This window comes from Prenolepis imparis, unplaced genomic scaffold (assembly GCF_030444845.1).
Source record: "Prenolepis imparis isolate NDT839.2.m4 unplaced genomic scaffold, iyPreImpa1.0 SCAF_13, whole genome shotgun sequence".
Taxonomy (NCBI): Eukaryota; Metazoa; Arthropoda; class Insecta; order Hymenoptera; family Formicidae; genus Prenolepis; species Prenolepis imparis.
Genome location: NW_028141171.1, coordinates 8,839,165 through 8,857,676, shown reverse-complemented (window position 1 = coordinate 8,857,676; position 18,512 = coordinate 8,839,165). Strand labels below are relative to the sequence as shown.

At 29.9% G+C, this 18,512-nt stretch overlaps 4 protein-coding genes across 7 annotated transcripts in view; 3 read left to right on the top strand and 1 right to left on the bottom strand.

Annotated features, from left to right (window-relative positions):
* Hlk (hulk) overlaps positions 1-4,297 on the top strand; it is a 31,362-nt gene extending 27,065 nt beyond the window's left edge. Inside the window, exons 19-27 of one of the 4 annotated variants that reach the window (XM_083053585.1) lie at positions 150-275; positions 1,638-1,735; positions 1,934-2,018; positions 2,079-2,210; positions 2,308-2,490; positions 2,591-2,731; positions 2,901-3,224; positions 3,315-3,497; positions 3,595-4,297. In XM_083053585.1, the coding sequence (XP_082909711.1) occupies positions 150-275; positions 1,638-1,735; positions 1,934-2,018; positions 2,079-2,210; positions 2,308-2,490; positions 2,591-2,731; positions 2,901-3,224; positions 3,315-3,497; positions 3,595-3,782 (1,460 nt within the window). In that variant the 3' untranslated portion in view covers positions 3,783-4,297. The remainder of the gene's footprint in view (positions 1-149; positions 276-1,637; positions 1,736-1,933; positions 2,019-2,078; positions 2,211-2,307; positions 2,491-2,590; positions 2,732-2,900; positions 3,225-3,314; positions 3,498-3,594) is intronic. The other 3 variants (XM_083053584.1, XM_083053583.1, XM_083053586.1) reach the window with 3 other exon arrangements.
* The window catches only part of LOC145944576 (uncharacterized), a 67,723-nt gene extending 60,858 nt beyond the window's left edge, over positions 1-6,865 (bottom strand). Inside the window, exons 1-2 of the mRNA XM_083052980.1 lie at positions 6,700-6,865; positions 6,002-6,387 (exon numbers count right to left, since the gene is read on the bottom strand). The gene's annotated coding sequence lies outside the window, so the exon portion shown is untranslated. The remainder of the gene's footprint in view (positions 1-6,001; positions 6,388-6,699) is intronic.
* Positions 6,866-6,993: 128 nt separating this feature from the next.
* On the top strand, positions 6,994-9,188 carry Rpl7 (ribosomal protein L7). The gene is made up of 6 exons (XM_083052979.1): positions 6,994-7,102; positions 7,548-7,662; positions 7,814-7,989; positions 8,090-8,337; positions 8,681-8,778; positions 9,036-9,188. Exons 1-6 carry the CDS (start codon positions 7,092-7,094, stop codon positions 9,144-9,146), a joined length of 759 nt encoding a protein of 252 aa, XP_082909105.1. The 5' UTR covers positions 6,994-7,091; the 3' UTR covers positions 9,147-9,188.
* A 564-nt stretch (positions 9,189-9,752) lies between these two features.
* On the top strand, positions 9,753-17,329 carry LOC145944425 (uncharacterized). The gene is made up of 20 exons (XM_083052735.1): positions 9,753-10,557; positions 10,633-12,068; positions 12,149-12,262; positions 12,340-12,492; positions 12,581-12,741; positions 12,815-12,896; positions 13,281-13,460; positions 13,539-13,767; positions 13,934-14,030; positions 14,199-14,410; positions 14,485-14,683; positions 14,837-15,082; positions 15,171-15,290; positions 15,378-15,520; positions 15,605-15,791; positions 15,878-15,965; positions 16,055-16,174; positions 16,246-16,410; positions 16,500-16,604; positions 16,779-17,329. The coding sequence occupies exons 1-20, from the start codon at positions 10,440-10,442 to the stop codon at positions 16,947-16,949; spliced, it is 4,326 nt and encodes a 1,441-aa protein (XP_082908861.1). The 5' UTR covers positions 9,753-10,439; the 3' UTR covers positions 16,950-17,329.
* Positions 17,330-18,512: the final 1,183 nt, after the last annotated feature.

Sequence of the window (18,512 nt, the reverse complement as noted above, 5' to 3'; positions counted from 1 at the left end):
ATCCTAATATTATATAATTACACGTAACTGAAAAAGTGCTAACAAATTAATTGCCCGCCCGCTTATTTGATCATCCCTCGTTCTATATGTTACTTCCCGCCGTCTAATTATTGCTCCGATGCCGTACACATTGTGTACTAATGCCGTAGGGAACAGAACGCTTTGCGACATGTGCCAATCAAAAACGTACCGCAAGCAGATGCGCCACAAGCAGGAGCACAAGACCGCGGAACATGGAGATGCGTCCGAGGATGTCGATGGTACAACAGATCAAAGCAAGAGCAAAATTTAACAATAGGCCCTGAGCTTCCTTGCTATCTCTCTATCTTTCTCTATTTTTGCTCTCCCTCCATCTCTCTATGGTTTATAGTCTATGTTCCAGATTATAGTTCTTTCAATCACAGCCTAGATCAATCTCTCACAAAGTACAGACGGGGAAAAAGAAATTAGCTGTCACAGCAAAAATTACATTCTATACCATAATTTTGTTATCACTAATTAATTAATATTGCAACAGAATCTGTTGATAAGATAGAAAAATTGTTGAATATAAATTTAAGAATTGATAAAACAAATTTGCTGCAAAATAGTCTTTCTCTTAATAAATGCATTTTATAATCAATTGTTATTCTTTTGGCGATTCTTTTTATTATTATTAGCAAAATAATTTCGCAGATGCAATATAACTTATTTTTAGCGAATATTTTTTAATAATTCCTTTTATTATATCCATATAATAATTGATGAAATTTACTATGACAATATAGAATATGCTGTGCCAGCAAACTTTTTTCTCCGTGCTCGAGCGTGCGATATATGCAAACTTTGTTAGAATTCGAAAAAATTGTACGCGTAGTATTATAGTGCATGCGCTTTTTCATAAGAGATTATGAAGGAATACTGATGATTAACATGATAATTGTGTATATGTTTTCTATTCGATACTATTTTCTATAAAACTTGACATCATGATAATTAAGATATCAATATAAATAAATTTCACATGTTAAAAAAAAAAATGTATGCATTTGAAACGGTTTACTTTTAATTATCAGTGTTTTTTCGATTATTTTCATTTTATAACTAATAAAGAATTGGACGTAGAACCGTCATTTTCCAGGCCGTATATTCATAGGACGCTTTCTCCAAGAAACAATGTACTCCTTTCTTTTTTTTTCTCTCTCTCTCTCTCTTTCTTTCTCCGATGTATTATTATGTACAACAATTACACAGTTACACAGGTGCACGTGCACGAGAGCAAAGCATGCAACATGAGAACAGAACACGCAGCCAAGCAGTAGTGACCTACAGATCCCGATGAGCATGCAAAATTCTTTTTCATTTATTGTTAGTCTTATCAATGATATCAAATGCTTTAATATCGCTGAGAGTTCAAACATCACATGTGTAATTTGTTGATCCGATTGTTGCAATACTATTGACCCTTCATCACGTGTACTTGCCTTGTATCTAGCAGATTTCTCCTTCGTATCGAGTAGACTACATTCGCATCAACGATATCGATGTGTGATCTTTTAGTATTTAGTATTAAAAGTGCCTCTTTATATTGTTGAAGTAGACTATTCGAGATCGCGAATTTTCAATGAGGATTCGATAATAATAAAATCTCCCTTCAGATCCCGACGATTGTACGCAATGCGTGGCAATACTCGAGGAATTGGAGAACATCGATGACGATTGCGACAGACACGGCATCACGTTCGTGAAAACGCAAGTAAGTAAAATACGATAAGTAAAATAGATAATAGATAAATCAACGACTTGACGTCTTCCTTACTTTGTATTTATACTATTTATTTTGTATCGATTAACGAAAAGGCAATAATTTTGCATAGAAATCTCGAAAACAAAGACTAGTGCAAAAAAAATCTTTCCCTCCCTCTCTCTTTCTCTCTGTCTTTTCTTTTTATAGGATTTCAAGGTAGCCGAAGATTACGGGGTGACGGACTTTCCAATATTAGTCTATTTCGAGAAACAAACGCCAAATGTGTTCGCAGGTCTGTAATTTGGTATGATTACCTTTCTCAATCTATTTTATTAACGATTATCTTTTATAGGTGATCTCTCTGTGGAAGAGGAGGTGTTACAATGGTTGATTACTCAAAGAACGGAAGATCGGATAGAACTGATCACAAGAGTTATGCTAGAAACATCCGTTGAGGAAACACAATATTTAGCGGTTTATTTCAGTAAGTTAATTGAACTAAGTTAATTACTCTCGAAGAATAAGAGTGGCGATTATTTATATATAATAAAATAAATATAACGTTAATGTCTTTATCACAGCTAAGCAAAACTGTCATATATGCGACGAAATTTTGGAGGGTTTGGAAAAGATAGACGATGAGTGTGACGTATTTGGTATTCATATGGTGAAAATTCTAGACCTGCAGCTGGCGAAGCGATATTCGATCAAAACGTTTCCGGCGCTCGTCTATTTCCGAAATGGCAATCCTCTACTCTTCGAAGGTTCGATCATCTATTATTTATATTTTAATATTCTTGTTATTCTTGTTATTCTTTAATAAATAAGAATATATAAAATTTTGAAATATTACGTGCGCGTTAGGGGACCTTCAAAACGAAGAATCGGTCCTCGAGTGGCTAATCGACGATGACAATCGAGAACTGGCCGATGAAATAGAATCCGTCAACGAGAGAATGTTGGAGAGACTTCTCGATGAATCTCCCTTCTTAGCTGTTTTCTTTTGTAAGTTATTAATCTCATTTTATCGAATTTTTTGTTCCTTATTAAGCGCGTATCTATTTTGAACTACGTATTTTTTTCTTTCTTCTTCACGGTTCAAACAAATTTTAGTAAGAGACACTCTTATTATTTCGAAATATAAATATTTGTATTTTTTTTCTATATTTTCTAGATGATGAAGACTGTCCGGAATGTGACGAAATCATGGAAGCATTGGAGAAAATCGACGGCGAAGCCGATCTTTTTGGTATCGACTTCGTCAAGATCTCTAACTCGGAAGCTGCCGAAAAATATGGCATTCTAAACGTTCCATCCCTCGTGTATTTCCGAAAGAAAACGCCACTCACATACGACGGTGATCTCATGCAAGAAGACAAGATCCTGCAGTGGCTCACTTCTCAAGATGTATTTGAGATCAAAAATGAAATCGAGGAAGTTAACAAAAAAATGCTAGATAAGTTGTTGGACGAGAACGAGTTCCTTGCGGTCTTCTTTTGTGAGTAAACAGAAAAAATTACCAGAATTATAAATTAACGCCATTGAATTTAACGATCAAATCGTCTACCATTACGTTCATCATCTTCAGACGAACACGATAGTCAAGAAAGCGAGGATGTGGACGAGAAACTGGAGGAGATCGACGGCGAGATTGACAATCTGGACATTACATTCGTTAAAATGGCAGATCCCAGATACGCTAGGAAATGGGGAGTTACCAAGCTACCAGCTCTCGTCTATTTTCGCAAACGATTCCCTAGTATCTACAGAGGTAAGAGATATCGTAGAAAATATCTTTGATCAGAACAGAAATATTTTTAGTCGCATTTCCCGTCAGTTATATGTTTCCATCAATTCTTACTCCCTAGGTGATCTGCACAATGAACAGGATGTTCTCGAGTGGCTGCGCAAAAACAGATATCGACAGCCGGAATTGAACATCTACATGTACATGCTGATCGCCATCACCATTCTCTTCCTCATGTACACCGGTTTCCTTCTGTCGTGTTTCCGCTCGGAACCGTCCGCGCCCGTCGCGCATCCTAAGCAAGCGTGAAGAAAAAAAAAAAAAAAAAACGCGCTCGATACGGAAGTGACAAAATAAAAGACAGGACTCGTGAACTCTTTTCGCGCTTGTGCGCTGCTCGGTATTTTGAATACTTTGATTCCCGTATGATTATGCGTGGATAGGTTCGTCCGGAACGAACGCTTTATATATATTGTATGGCGCTCAAAGCGATATAAGAACGAATGGTAACGATGACCGTGCTAGAACGAAAATAATGAAGCGACCTGCCTTGTCGGACCGCTGTCAAATGTTAAATGAAAATATTGTGTGAAAGAGAGAGAGAGAATGCGTTTATTGAACTTTGTGAACAATTACTTTGAATGTAAGGATCGAAAGTAAATCGCACACGTATATACGTGCGCGAGTTTGAAAAATTCTCGAATTACGAAAAACGAGTATTTAGAAAATGAGCCGAAAAAAAATAACGTTTTGAAAATTAACATCGATACTATTACATTCTTTGTCCCAGAAAATACACAAAGAGCGATTTAAAAAAATATATATATTATATATATTATAAATAGAAATATATGTATTTTTAAGTATAAATATATATATAATAAGTATTTAAATATATATATATTTAATTATATTTAATTTATTATATATAATTATATTAAATATTATAAATATTAAGAAAGTAATAATGTTTGTTCACGCGAATACTTTTGGACTCTATTTAGTGCAACATTTTAACACTAACTCTAGATTTTGGTACAGAGAAATTCCGATATAAATATATCAAAATATCGATTAAATATCACCACTGCGATCTATTCTTTTTTTTTCAATAAGAAATACCTATGACCTCTTTCGATTGTTAGTACCATTATATAGAATAAGTTTACTGTCATCTCTATCATCGTTATCTCATTATCTCATTAATAATATTATTATTACATTATTACTTATTATCCATCTAAAAATTATCGCTATTATTGATACTAATTATTAATAATTTTATTACTGCTATTATTACTATTATGATTATATCATAATTGTATCTTTATTATTATTATTATATAATTATTATTATTATTATTGTTGTTGTTAGTATGTAGTAATGACTGGTATATAGATATGACAGCGGTCTGCGATCGTTCAAACTTCTTTAGTTTATATACGGTTATATGTAGCTCTTGTGAATGTGACCCTTCGCAATGATGAATTAGCGTTAACTTTCCAAGTAGCAAAAAAATGTATAAAAAATGTTTAAAACTCATTTTCAAAGATATTTTTAAAATGTTAAAATAATTGGTTAAGTCCCTTTTTATTCATTAAAAAAACGTTTATTTTAACGATCATGTAATAAATGTTTATTTAACGTTTATTATATATTTAATGTTTCATTAATAAAATATTAATAAAATATTAATAAAATAAATATTTATTTAACCTTTATTTTAAATATTTATTTTTATTAATATTTTATTAACATTTTATTAACAAAATATTTAATATTTAATAAATGTTAAATTAATATATTATACATAACATAAAATAATTATAAGTAAAAATAAACGTTTTTTTGATGAATAAAAAGGAATTTCCAATTATTTTAATATTTTTAAAATATCTCCGAAAATGAGTTTTAAATATTTTTTATATATTTGTTTGCCACTGGGTTGTAACGATTTGATGTAATTAATGACACGACAAAGAAGAGCTTATTTTTATACACTCATTTAACGAAGGGAATTAATGTCATCGTTACTACAATGAATAAAAAAGAAACGCACCCTTGGACCAACTTCAAACCGTTAAAATGCCATTTTCATCTGCCAAGTGTAAATAGGATTATAAACGTGAACGTGAATAATGATGTATTATATGAAAAGGCGATTTTTCTCTTATATATAGATAATTTTTTTTCTCCGCAGGATTAGATAGATAATGCAATATTATATACGTGTTATGTATTATATTATATAATTCTTTTGGATACTCTCTTTTCTCTCTGATTCTGCAATGTGGGTTCGTATATGGAAATATTTCAAGAGAGCGTGTATGAAAAAAAATATATCCCTTTAAAGGCGCAATCCAATTTCCAAAATATACTTGGAATTGTTAAAGAAAATCGCATTTATCGTCTTTTTATTTTAGAGGGAGAAAACAGAGCGTCCCTCGCACAATCATCGCATACAATATACATTCAACAATTAATAGATCAAATATATAAGAGGGAAAGAGAGATATCAATCACTCACCGGTGATGAAACATCTCAGCATCTTTCGTCTCTTTTCGTCTTCCGTTGTTCACTGGCTTCTCCGTTGCTGCTTCTCCAGAGTATTCAGATAACACACGATTGTTCGCGAAAAAAGTACTTACTCGCGTTAATTATCGCGAGATAATGATCGCGCGATACTTTTCGCCACACTCCCGCACACGATACGCATTTTATATATATATATTACGATGGAAATATAAATACATACGACCGCGCGAAACTACACGATCCGCTCGACATGACAATTGCGTGAAGTAATGAACGAAAATGGCGGAGAGAAGAGAAGTGAAGTGAAGTGAAGTGAAGTCTTGAAGCGCGGCTAATTTCGCGTCGTTGACTTCTAGATATACTTCCCGCATATATACCTTGAAACAACAAAAAACATTCAAAATATTATATTGCAGTACATATATATATGTCGTACAACAGCAAGTCTAATAAGCTCTTTCGCATGCTTTTATTGTAATTCTTCGGCCAAAATTCTCTGCTAATCGTTTCTCTAGAAACGTGAAATTCATTTTAACGCGCTTAGGCCCATATTCTGGACCTTCTTTTATCAAGATTCTTTTGATAAAAGAAGATCCATGGGCCTTGTAGTATTTTAGCACAGTTGAGAAATAATATGTGAAAGGTGGACTAACCTTTCTTTATTATCATTCTTACCGATTCTTACTTACAAGTTATATGTTTCGTGTGAGAGTTCTAAAGCGGGATAAATTTTATTTCACCAAGATATATACGCGCCCGTTGATTGTCTCTCGTCCTCGTCTTCATCTCTCCCGGATTTACGTCATAAGGACGCCGCAGGTTCGGCGGAACCAAGTTTTAGCGGGACCGCGGACTCTAATCTCTAGAAGGCCAATTGTGTAGAAATTAGTACACACGACGCCCTCTGTCCGATTCGGCGCCAACTAATAATCACTAGAAATTAAACTTTGGGCTCTCATTGGTCAACAGGCTAGTGAATTTTTTCACATTTATATTTCCCATCCTGGCTAGATTCAGTCAGTTGCGATTTCTTTGACGTGAAGTAAATAGAGGTTAAAAATTTCCTTTACCGCGTGGAAAGATGGCTGACGCGTAAGTAAACTTGATATAGCTCGCAAAATCTGGCCGCATCGGCCGATAATATGATTTTATAATTCCGCAGACATTGTATTAACAATTTACTATTATGCATATATATTAATGGATCTATATTTTTGCTTAAAAAAAAGCAAACGATAAAGATTGTCGACTTGAAATTTGCGGATGTCTTGTCGTCTCCAATATCAAATATGATATGTTATTATTATTACAAACGAAAACGCATTTGGTTTTTCGTTGATCATCAATTGATATTATCTATTGTGTTATCTATTATTACACATGAATATTTGTACAAAATAAGCGAAAGTTAGAAAATATCATTACTAACCTTACTTTATAGTCAACATAACTTATTGCGAGTAAAGGTTCAACAAACACGTGTACATTTAAAGGAATAACAAAGATGTCCTAAATATGATTAAATTTTTCTATGCAGAAAAAAGGAAAGTGACGTTCCACCCAAGAAACTGCCGGCAGTGCCGGAATCGGTGTTGAAGAAAAGAAAACGCCGTGAGGCAGTTAAAGCTGCACGTCTTCAAATATCAATCAAGGTAATTATTATACATGTCATCAACGATTTTATTCATTATAATTATCTTCCGTACTGAATTCTTCACTTGCGATACTAATAAAAATTATTTTTCTCATAAAGTATATATAAAAAAATCAAACTTATTTCATATCACTTTGCTTGTTTTACAGCAACGTGCAGATCGCTACAAGAAACGAAAACAAATTTTCAAGAGAGCTGAAAAATATGTGAAGGAATACAGAGGGAAGGAAAGAGATGAAATCAGATTGATTAGACAAGCCAAAAATCGCGGAAATTATTATATTCCTGGCGAAGCACGTCTTGCATTTGTTATTCGTATTCGAGGGTAAGTTGATATATCACCGCTAACATTAACGCATCTCTTCTTTTCGAAGTCCTAAATTTTCTTTATCTAACAATTACAATATATTTGCAATTCTTTTTAGTGTAAATCAAGTTGCTCCAAAAGTACGGAAGGTATTACAACTATTCCGTCTAAAGCAGATCAACAATGGTGTCTTTGTTAAATTGAACAAAGCAACCATTAATATGTTACGTATTGTCGAGCCTTACATTACATGGGGATATCCTAACTTAAAATCAGTTCGTGAATTGATCTACAAACGTGGGTTTGCCAAGATAAATAGACAACGTATACCAATAACTAGCAACTCCATCATTGAGAAGAAGCTTGGTTAGTAAAACCATTTTTCATATATTATACTCTATAATAATAAATAATAAATATCAGTAAAATATTAAAATGCAATTAACATGCAGCGTGTTATATTTTGCACAAGTACTTTTTTGACAAATCCATGGGAGTCTTGAGAATATAACATTCTCCCTTCCAGTTTGTCAAAAATTAAAAAATAATTTTTGGGAAAAACTTGATCATGATTTTTAATCAAGTTTGATAGAAAATTATACAAAAACTCATAATTTATCTATTTTTTTGTTTATTATATATATAAATCTTTGTTACACATATTAATAATCTAAAAAGTTAATTTCTATTATTTTTTGTTTTTACTTAGGTCGGTCCAATATCATTTGTACCGAGGATTTGATTCATGAAATATTCACTGTTGGCCCAAAGTTTAAATATGCCAGCAATTTTCTGTGGCCCTTCAAGGTATGTGTTCTTCAAAGTATTAAAAAAGATATAATTTATTAAATACATATATATATATATATATTTGTATACGACATTAGGCATGGTTATAGAATAATTTAATCTATTAACCTCCTAATAATGTCGAAAAGTAATAAGAGTTTCTCTTGCTGATAAATGATATTTCAATATCATAAATCTAAGATAAACTCAAACATTTTTTTTTAATTATACAAGACATTATATTGCATATCTAATAATCCTCTAATTTTTTCTAGCTCAATACACCAAATAGTGGATGGCGTAAGAAGACCAACCATTATGTAGAAGGTGGTGACTTTGGAAACCGAGAAGATAAAATTAATGAACTTCTCAGAAGAATGGTATAGACTTATAAAGATCTTCATAAATAAAGTTCTATAATTAGTAAATTATATTTCTTATATTCTACCCTAATTAATAATATGTTTCTATTATGTACTATGAATATACACATTTTAATCAATGGAAATCAATATCATCAGATTTGTGTTTATATTTTGACGTAAATTCAGAAAAAGAAATTCTAGCAAAGTATCTCTTAGAAAATTATGTTTATATTAAAAGTAAAAATTAAGATATTTATAATGTTAAGTGAGAAAATTTTTTGACATATGCTTCAAATATGCATCAACTTTGTAATGGATTGAATTCAATATTTTTATATGTGGAAAAAAACTATATATCAATTTTAGAAAAAAACCTATAGTTTAATTAATTATTACGTGAAACATGTCATTTTTTATATTCACATTTTTCATGCAAATATTGCAAATAATATTTCTCGTATCACGAGATGCGGAATGCATTCCATTTGACACTACAAAAGTTTCGAATTGTTTGAAGCGAAAAGCATCCGTTTTGAAACACTAGCGCTATAAAGCGATGCGATAGCCAATCAAAATCTCGCTTTTTAGGAAAATGCGCATTGCTTGTGACTTGTGACCATAGCCTAAAATGCATATGCAAATCTATGCATGTGTGTGTGATTCCGAGTATAAAATATTTTTATCATAATCAATTATAATATATAGTAAGTAAAAAATATTTGTGTCTAAAAGTATAAATAATATAAAATAATATAAAAATTAATATTAATAGTAAATCAAAGTACAGATGACATATAATCACGTATGACACATTTAACCTGTCTACATTTCATCGAAAAATCTAGAATCGCAAAATTCTAATATTTAACAATAATTATCAAGTTATAGGAGGTATAAAATTTTTTTTTTTTTTTTGTAAAATTGTAAATCTGAACTAGCTCAGTAAATACTGAATATACTTACAATTGAATGAATGGGACTCGATATACGTTTGGAGTGGTAAATAAGAAATTTGACTTCAATATTAAATGTTCCACGTTCAAATCCCTAAATCCCTTTTTTTTTTATCTAATAACATTTCTCTATATTTTTCACATATCATTAAAATATTTTTAAATATTCTGAAAATATATTAAACATTAAAATATAATTAATTTTATACGGATAAAATATAAATAATAAAATAATTTATTTTATAGATAAAATATTAATATTTGTTTGTTAACTAATAAAGTGCATCTCACAGTAGAAGTTAAATTTTTATAAGTGACAATTGGCTTTCTTTTATATTTTGCAAAAGAAGATATTGTAAATATGAATAAGAAAAATGTTATATCTGATATGTCGAATGAAAATAAGTGTTCAATTATGCATAAATCAGATGACACAGCAACTAAGAGTAATATAAAAATGCGTATCAATACAGCTAATGGTAAGCATTTTTATTATTTTTTAAAATACTATTTTAAATTTGCCATTGATACTAATTTTATTTTTTTAATTTAAGCTGCTACTTCAAGTAAAAAAGTTTCATCATTATCGGAAATGAAGAGAAAATATAACAAAACATTGGCACACAAAAATTATCCTGATGTTAAAAATAAAAAATTAATAAATGAAAGCACCACCAATGGTTTAAATACACATAATGACAATTACAAAAATACATCAATTTCTACTAAAGATGATTCGACAAATTCTATTAATATAAATGCAAATCAATGTAACAAAGTGGAACAAGAATTAAATATGAAGATGAAAAGTACAATAAGAAAAAGTGAAGAAAATGTAAAATTAAATATCACGGACAAAGTGCCTATATCTAACAAATTAGTTATTCCACAGAATGCAGAATGTAAAACTGAATTAATGCCTGCGTGTCTTAATAGCAATGCAAGTGGTATCAATATACAGAAGAATGTTAAGAATAATACTAAAACAAAAAATTTAATTTCTATCCCGAAGGTATCATCTGAAGAGAAACAACTTAGATCCTCTGTTAATGAACTTGATAAAATAGAATTATTACCAGTAGAAACGAAAAGTGCAAATTCTTTGATAACATTCAATGAAGTAATTACAACACCAGCTGAACCAACAAAATCACTGCCTTCAAATCTAGAAGCTTCCATCAAAGATAACACAAAAGGATCAAAATTAGTTAAAAATAACTTGTCAACTTCAGTACAATTATCTACAAAAAGAATACAATCAATATTAGATGCAGATGGTAATCCAATGAAATTGAAAGAGGAATATAAAGGAAATGAACATTTAACAATTAAACAACAAGTTCCATCTCGAGCATTCCATGATGATGAGACAAGTTTGCAAAAATCAACATCTGCAGCGATAAATAAAAAAAATAATTTACAAAATACATTTAATCCAATACATCAAGAATGTAAAACAAGTGAGATAAATGCGAAGCATGAAGGACAAATCCAATCATCTGTAGTATTAAATGTCAAAAGAAAAAGGGGTAGACCTAAAAAAATACAAAATGATTCCATAGGCCAAAATACACCAAAGACATCAAAATATGAATTGCAAGATATTTCTGATGTCATTACAGAATCCATGATACGTAATAAAAGATCTATTACTAATAAAATCAAGGTTACTACCAATGTAAGCGATTTAAGCGATGAAAGCGATACTACTCATGTGGAAGATAAACTTCTTGTCAAGAAACGTGGTCGTCCAGTTAATAGTAGAGGACGAGGTCGAGGACGTGGTAGGGGTCGCGGTAGAAGAATAACACATAATTCTTTAGATTTGGAATATGTTCCTAAAACAACGAGAAGAGATGCTTCTCAATCGGAAAATCTTATGCATAACGATTTAGATTTAGATTTAGATGAAATGAATACAACTGCAGATTGTGTTGCAAATATTGAAAATGCTACAATAAATTCAAATTCTCCAACTACTAAAAAAAATGTAAGTTATAATATATTTTAGAAATTTGCATTACTGATTATGTAACATATATGTAATTCAATTGAAACTTTTACTTACAGATACAATTAATAACTTGCGCTAGATGTAAAGAACAAGTACCAAAAAGACAATGGTCTTCACATAATTTGCATCGACATAATAACATGGCTTGGCAAGAAAATGAGGAACCATTGGTAATAATATTTTTAATTGTATTATAAAACTTTTTTTATAATGTTAATGAAATTTTATATGAAAACCTTGTCCACAGGACTTTGAAAATGACATAAAATTATTAAAAAAAGTATTGGCTCATGCTCTTAAGCAAAAAAAGAAATGTCTAACTTGTGAAAAATGTGAAACTACAAAACGGAGTGTCAATGGTTTTATATCACATATGCAATTTTGTGGAAAATCAGAAGAAGTAAGTATAAGAGATATATGTATATAATGTATTTTATCGTTAATATTTCTTATATTTTTCTTTATATTTTCTTACTTTTTTGTTACAGGAAAAGCAAGCATTAATGATGACATGCCCTATTTGTAAATCTGTTATGATGCCTTCTTCCATGGAAATGCATGAACGTTATCATAGACAATTAGAACAAAATAAAGATAAAGAAACATCAGTTATACTAACAGATCGGAAAAAACGGAAAGCAGCAGAAAAGTAGATAAAATATTTTTAATAAAAATGTTCTATTAATATTATACTTATATAATTCAATTTTTTATAATTACAGAGCAGCACCAAAGATATTTGAGTCTATAAAAGAGCAAGATTCATGCTCAGCAAAGAAAACGAAACTTTGTTCTTCTATACTTGTACGTTAAAGTTTTATTCATTAAGTTTACAAATTTACATAAATATATAATATAAGTGATAAATTCTTTGGCTAATTTGAGGCAGATCAATTAAAGAGTTAATAAAATTCAGAAAGCAACAAGAATTCTGACAAATTAGATTTTACAGGAGAAATATGACAAAACCATATTGTTAATTTAAATAGACTAATAGATTAACTTATAAGATTTAGTTATAAAAATATATACAATATATAAAATTGAAAAAATAAATACAAATAAATGATAATCCTCTGTGTAAGAAAAAATTGAAACCTTAAATTAGTCAAGGAATTAAATAATAGTGATAATAGAACTATTAAAAAATAGAACTATATGTATATATATACATTTATCAATTTATAGAACAAAATACAAATGCCAGAACTTAAAAAGAAAATACCAGGCGTTTGGAAAGGTATATGGAAGAAGGAAATAGCTTCCCAAGGTATCGCATCTTGTAAACAATTAGCATGTACTTATACATGCTCTTCTTACGAAAGCATGTGCGAACATTATTCGCAATGTAACTTCACTCCACAAGAGGTATAATATATTTTACAATTCTTCAGACATTTTAAAGCGATTAGGCATATAAATAAAAGATGTCTCTTTCTTTTCCAGAATTTTATATGTAAACTTTGCAAGTTTTCTGCAGATTCTAAAAATAAAATCATAGATCATATAACAGAATGTCATTCAGACAATGAGGATTTAGACAAGGATTTAAACAATTCTGATTTTGAAAAAGATGAAGAAGATGACGATTCGTCGGAAGAAGATACAACCGAATATGATATAAAACAAAAGCACCGTTCGTCGAAACAAACACAAATAACATCTGATGGCACAAGTAAGTTGAACAGACAAACCATATTTATCTCAATAGTGATTTCAATTAAATGTATTAGTGCACTTCAAAAATAATTCTACACTGGTACATTTAATTTGCTATAAGACTAATAGAAGATTATTAATTAAAGTATTTTGAATAATATATATTATTTACAAAATTTTAGGAATATATAAAAAAATGGCTTTCTTAGATAAAGACATAATACAAAAACCACAATCAACTAAACCTTTCATGCCAGCTTTACATTGGACTCTGGAATTGTAAGTAACTCGCAAAGATTATTTCAAATGTTATTAAAATTTAAGTTTGATTTTAAATTAAATACTAGTACTAAGTACATAAACTATTTTTCAATTCGCAATTGCACATTAACAAAACTAATATACTTTATTTAAAAATCTTATTTATAATCTTGTTATTTATAACAGTGAACTGAAGAATTATGAGATTATATTATTCGAAGGCGATATGCCAAATGCTTTTACGTTATTGGAAAATAATAATGCCGCAAAGTATCTCCCAGAACTAACAATTTCAATGGCCACCAAACATGTGAAGGACAATTCATCAAAACCTGTAGAAAGTTCTAATGATGATAAGTGGAAGCGTCTAAATAGATTTGAGAGCGATATTTATGAAGGTATGTCCTGAGATTTTGCTACATACAAATTAGGGTTTATGACGTATTGTGGTTTATGCATAATGTTGCTTTAGGTGTGCCAACATTTTTTGTCGGTGGTCCTGTATGGGCGTCAGCGTGGTTACCTATCCCATCACCAATGTATAACAAAAACCCGACACAATATGTTGCAATCAGCACACACCCCACTATGGAAAACGAGTATACTGTAGGAAATAAATATTCTGGACCAAATATTATACAAATATGGAACGTTGGAAGTTTAAATCATAAGTAAGTTTAAAAGCACTATGTTGCATACAATGAATTAATGTAAGAGAGGATTTAATTAGCACTATTACTTGATAATTTTTACACAAAATTATACGCATTTACACGATTTATAACGTTATTGAAATCGTATCTTATACTATTCTCTTTTTTCAGCGTCAATAGTACAAATGAACCACCTGTTTTAGCCTATGCAATTGCACATAATAATGGTACAATTTGGTGCTTGGAATGGTGTCCATCGGGATGCTATCAGGATATTGATCTCGGCAATTATAAAGCGGAAGAAAATAAGCTTAGACGAATGGGATTGCTTGCGGCCGCATGCTCAGATGGATGCGTAAATATTTATTCATTACCATTTGCCGATGAACTTAAATTCGAAAAATCAGAATACAATTCGTGAGTCGTATTACGATTTCATATCATAATTTCGTATTGTTGTTAAGTCTTTGTTATTTATGATATTTTTATTGCAATTTATACAAAGGTTGCCGATTTATAAGACCGACCCGGTAATAACACTAGTCGTGAATCATTTATTGTACGATAATAACAAACAGGATTGGCAATGCATTAAGCTATCGTGGACGAAGGAACATGGGCATAAGTAAGAGACGCCTTTGATTTAAATTATTTTTCTTAAGATACATATTATAATCTGTAAAAATAACGCGAACACATAAATGTCTTTTAGTATCATCGCAGCAGGTTTCACCAATGGTTATATCGCATTATGGGATCTCACAACCACCTGTCCTATGTTACTCAATGTTCGAAAGAATACAAAACTTATAAATGCATTCCAACATTTCTTTGCTCATCACAACGCAGTTACCAGTAAGTACTAAATTACTTCATTCGCCTACGTAAGAAAATAGAAGTATATAAAATTTACTATATTATTTTTTTTACTTCACATAGTGGTAGCATTAGTTCCATATGGCAAAAACCGATTTCTGGCTTCCGGCAGTACAGATAAATCGTATAAATTTTGGGATTTGGAAGATACAAGTATACCACGACACTGTACCAAAAAGGGTATAATACTGGATGGTGCATGGATGACACACTGGCCATGTTCAGTTATGAGCTTTGATGATGCGCTTGGGTAAATTTATTACTTTATATACGAGTATTAATTAATAAAAATAATATACTAGTAATAAATCATTTCTAATGTGATTATTTTTATAGATATCAATATACACATTCTTATACAATACCATTGAGAGAATACGGATATAAATACTGCCCGATTTTACCAACTAATTCACCGACTTACGTAAGAATTATCGTACTATTTTTGCAATCTGTCTTTCAAATGTAATTAATTATTTAAAAATCTTCTGAATAACACATTTAAATTTTTAGAGCATCACTGTTTCTGATTATGGTAACAGTATCGCACATGGTACCTTAGCAGGAGAAGTAGTAACCATCTTTCCTCATCAGTTATTGTATACAGAAAGAATATTGCCTAAGAAGAGACAGGTAGGCAGTTATATCTCGTTATATTCATAATTCTTTTTATTATAAATTTTGATACGATAATTTTGTTTCAGTTAAACTCTTTCATAAAAACAGTAGATTTCTTAGAAGAACGTCAAAACACAATCAACAATGGAAATAAAAATTACAAAAAGAATTCTAAGGATTATCATTACATGCCAGAAACTTATGACGAGTGTAAAGATCGCTTTGGCATGATCTTTCATGATAAATTAACAGTGAGTGATTATTTATAAAATCTAGACGCATAACCTATTTGAATAATATTAACTAATTTTCTTTATTGTTTTATTAATCATATACACAGAATTTGAAGGAAAATATCACTAGAGATAAACGGCATTCTACTCTATACAATAACATGCTGACATCCACTTCTATTGAACAATATCCATTTACTTCTGCAAATAGGGTAATTGACAATAATTATTTTCTATTTTTTTACAAAATAATTAAAAGTAGTTAAAAAATATTTATCAAATTATTTATCAACTTATACATTTTAAAAAATCGTAAATTACTATAATATTGAAATGAGCATAATTCGGAACAAAGCACTGATAAGAAAACAAAATATATTTTTTAGGTGACTTGGAATCCAAATGCATGGAGTTATCTATGGCTTATGGTGGGCTATCAAAATGGTTTGATGAGATTATTAAATTTAACATTTATGTCTACACCTCACGAATTGAATGCTTTACTGTCGTCACATGTGGAATGCGTACTTGCTAAAGGAAACACTTCAAGTCGATGACTATAAAGTTGCTTTTAATAGAAAGTGGACAAGTATGTGAACAAAATGTAGAATATTTTTTATTGCGCTTTTCGAATATTATGAAATTGTGTGACATCGATCTTTAAGTGCTATATAATTATGTAATAAATGATATATAATCTTAAGCGGGAAACACTCTAATTAAATTTTTCAAAAATTGCGAGTTTGATTTTTGAAAATGTCAACGCGGTATCGAATATACATCCGAGATAATAGTACTTATACATAAATACATGCCCATGAAAGCGATACATCCGGATACATCGTAAATATTATTTTTTAGTTTTGTAATTTTAGATTCTAACTTGTTAGCTAATCATTCTCGTGCACGCATATTGCTATATATATATATATATTATATATATAACAGAGAATTTTATCTTAGAATTTACTCTGAAAATCATTGTACTCGTGGGGCAATATGGTATGAAAAGAATTTTATGAGAATTTCTTTGATTAATATTAATATATATAAGAATATATATATATTATTACATAGATAATGTATAATAATATTATATTTATTATATAATATATATATATTATTACATAGATATAATAAGAATAGATATAGATAAAGTATGATAGCGTCTGACCAATCGCTTCTCGCGAATGTCAGCGCATGCGCAAAAGAGAAAACTTCAGAACATTGAAAAACTTCTCTGGCTTCTCTGTCTATACTTATTTTTGTCTATGGCGTATACATGCATTATTTTTGATACTGTAGCGCCAATTTACATTATTCAAAAACTGACGATTTTTCCAACTTTACAAAACTCGGGACGATTAATGCACTGCTTTATTAACACGGAAACAATGACAAGTAAGGAAATAATAATTTTATTATTTTTCATTATCTTCAAAAAATGTATTGTAGAAATTTGTATTTATTTTTAAGTATAACCTTAATTTTTAGAAATTCATCATCTCTTTTATGATAATCAAATCTCTCTCCTCTTTCCTAAATAATCTACAATTAACAAATTGAACATGATCAATGAAATATGTTCTGAAATGCATAAAGCTATTAAATGATATTATAATTATATTTATTATATCAATTACAAAGCGTGATTTAAAAGTGTGATGTAGAGCCTTATCAATTTTGTATATATAATTATAATTTTCTTTGAAAAAAATAATCTTTGTTCTTTAAATTAAGAGTCTTTTTTTCTTTTAGCATTTATTCTTTTTTAAGAGTATTTGAAAAATGCAAAATATATATATTTTCATTGAATGACAAAAATAGATGTGAAAAAATTGTTGATATACAATAACAATAGTAATATCTTTTACAAAATAAATTTTATTACACATATCTTATATAACGATTATTTTATATAATACAAAAGTTTTCGTTAAATGAAGCAAATCTGCATATATATAGAGGGTAGAGGTTACAAATTGGTTAAACATTGGGTGCATTCAAAACACACAACAGTTGAGCTACGTTATTAGATTTATATATTATATGTTAATTCACTTTTTGCTTTCAACTTTACACAGTTAAACGCAAATTTTGATATATTAGATAGATAATTT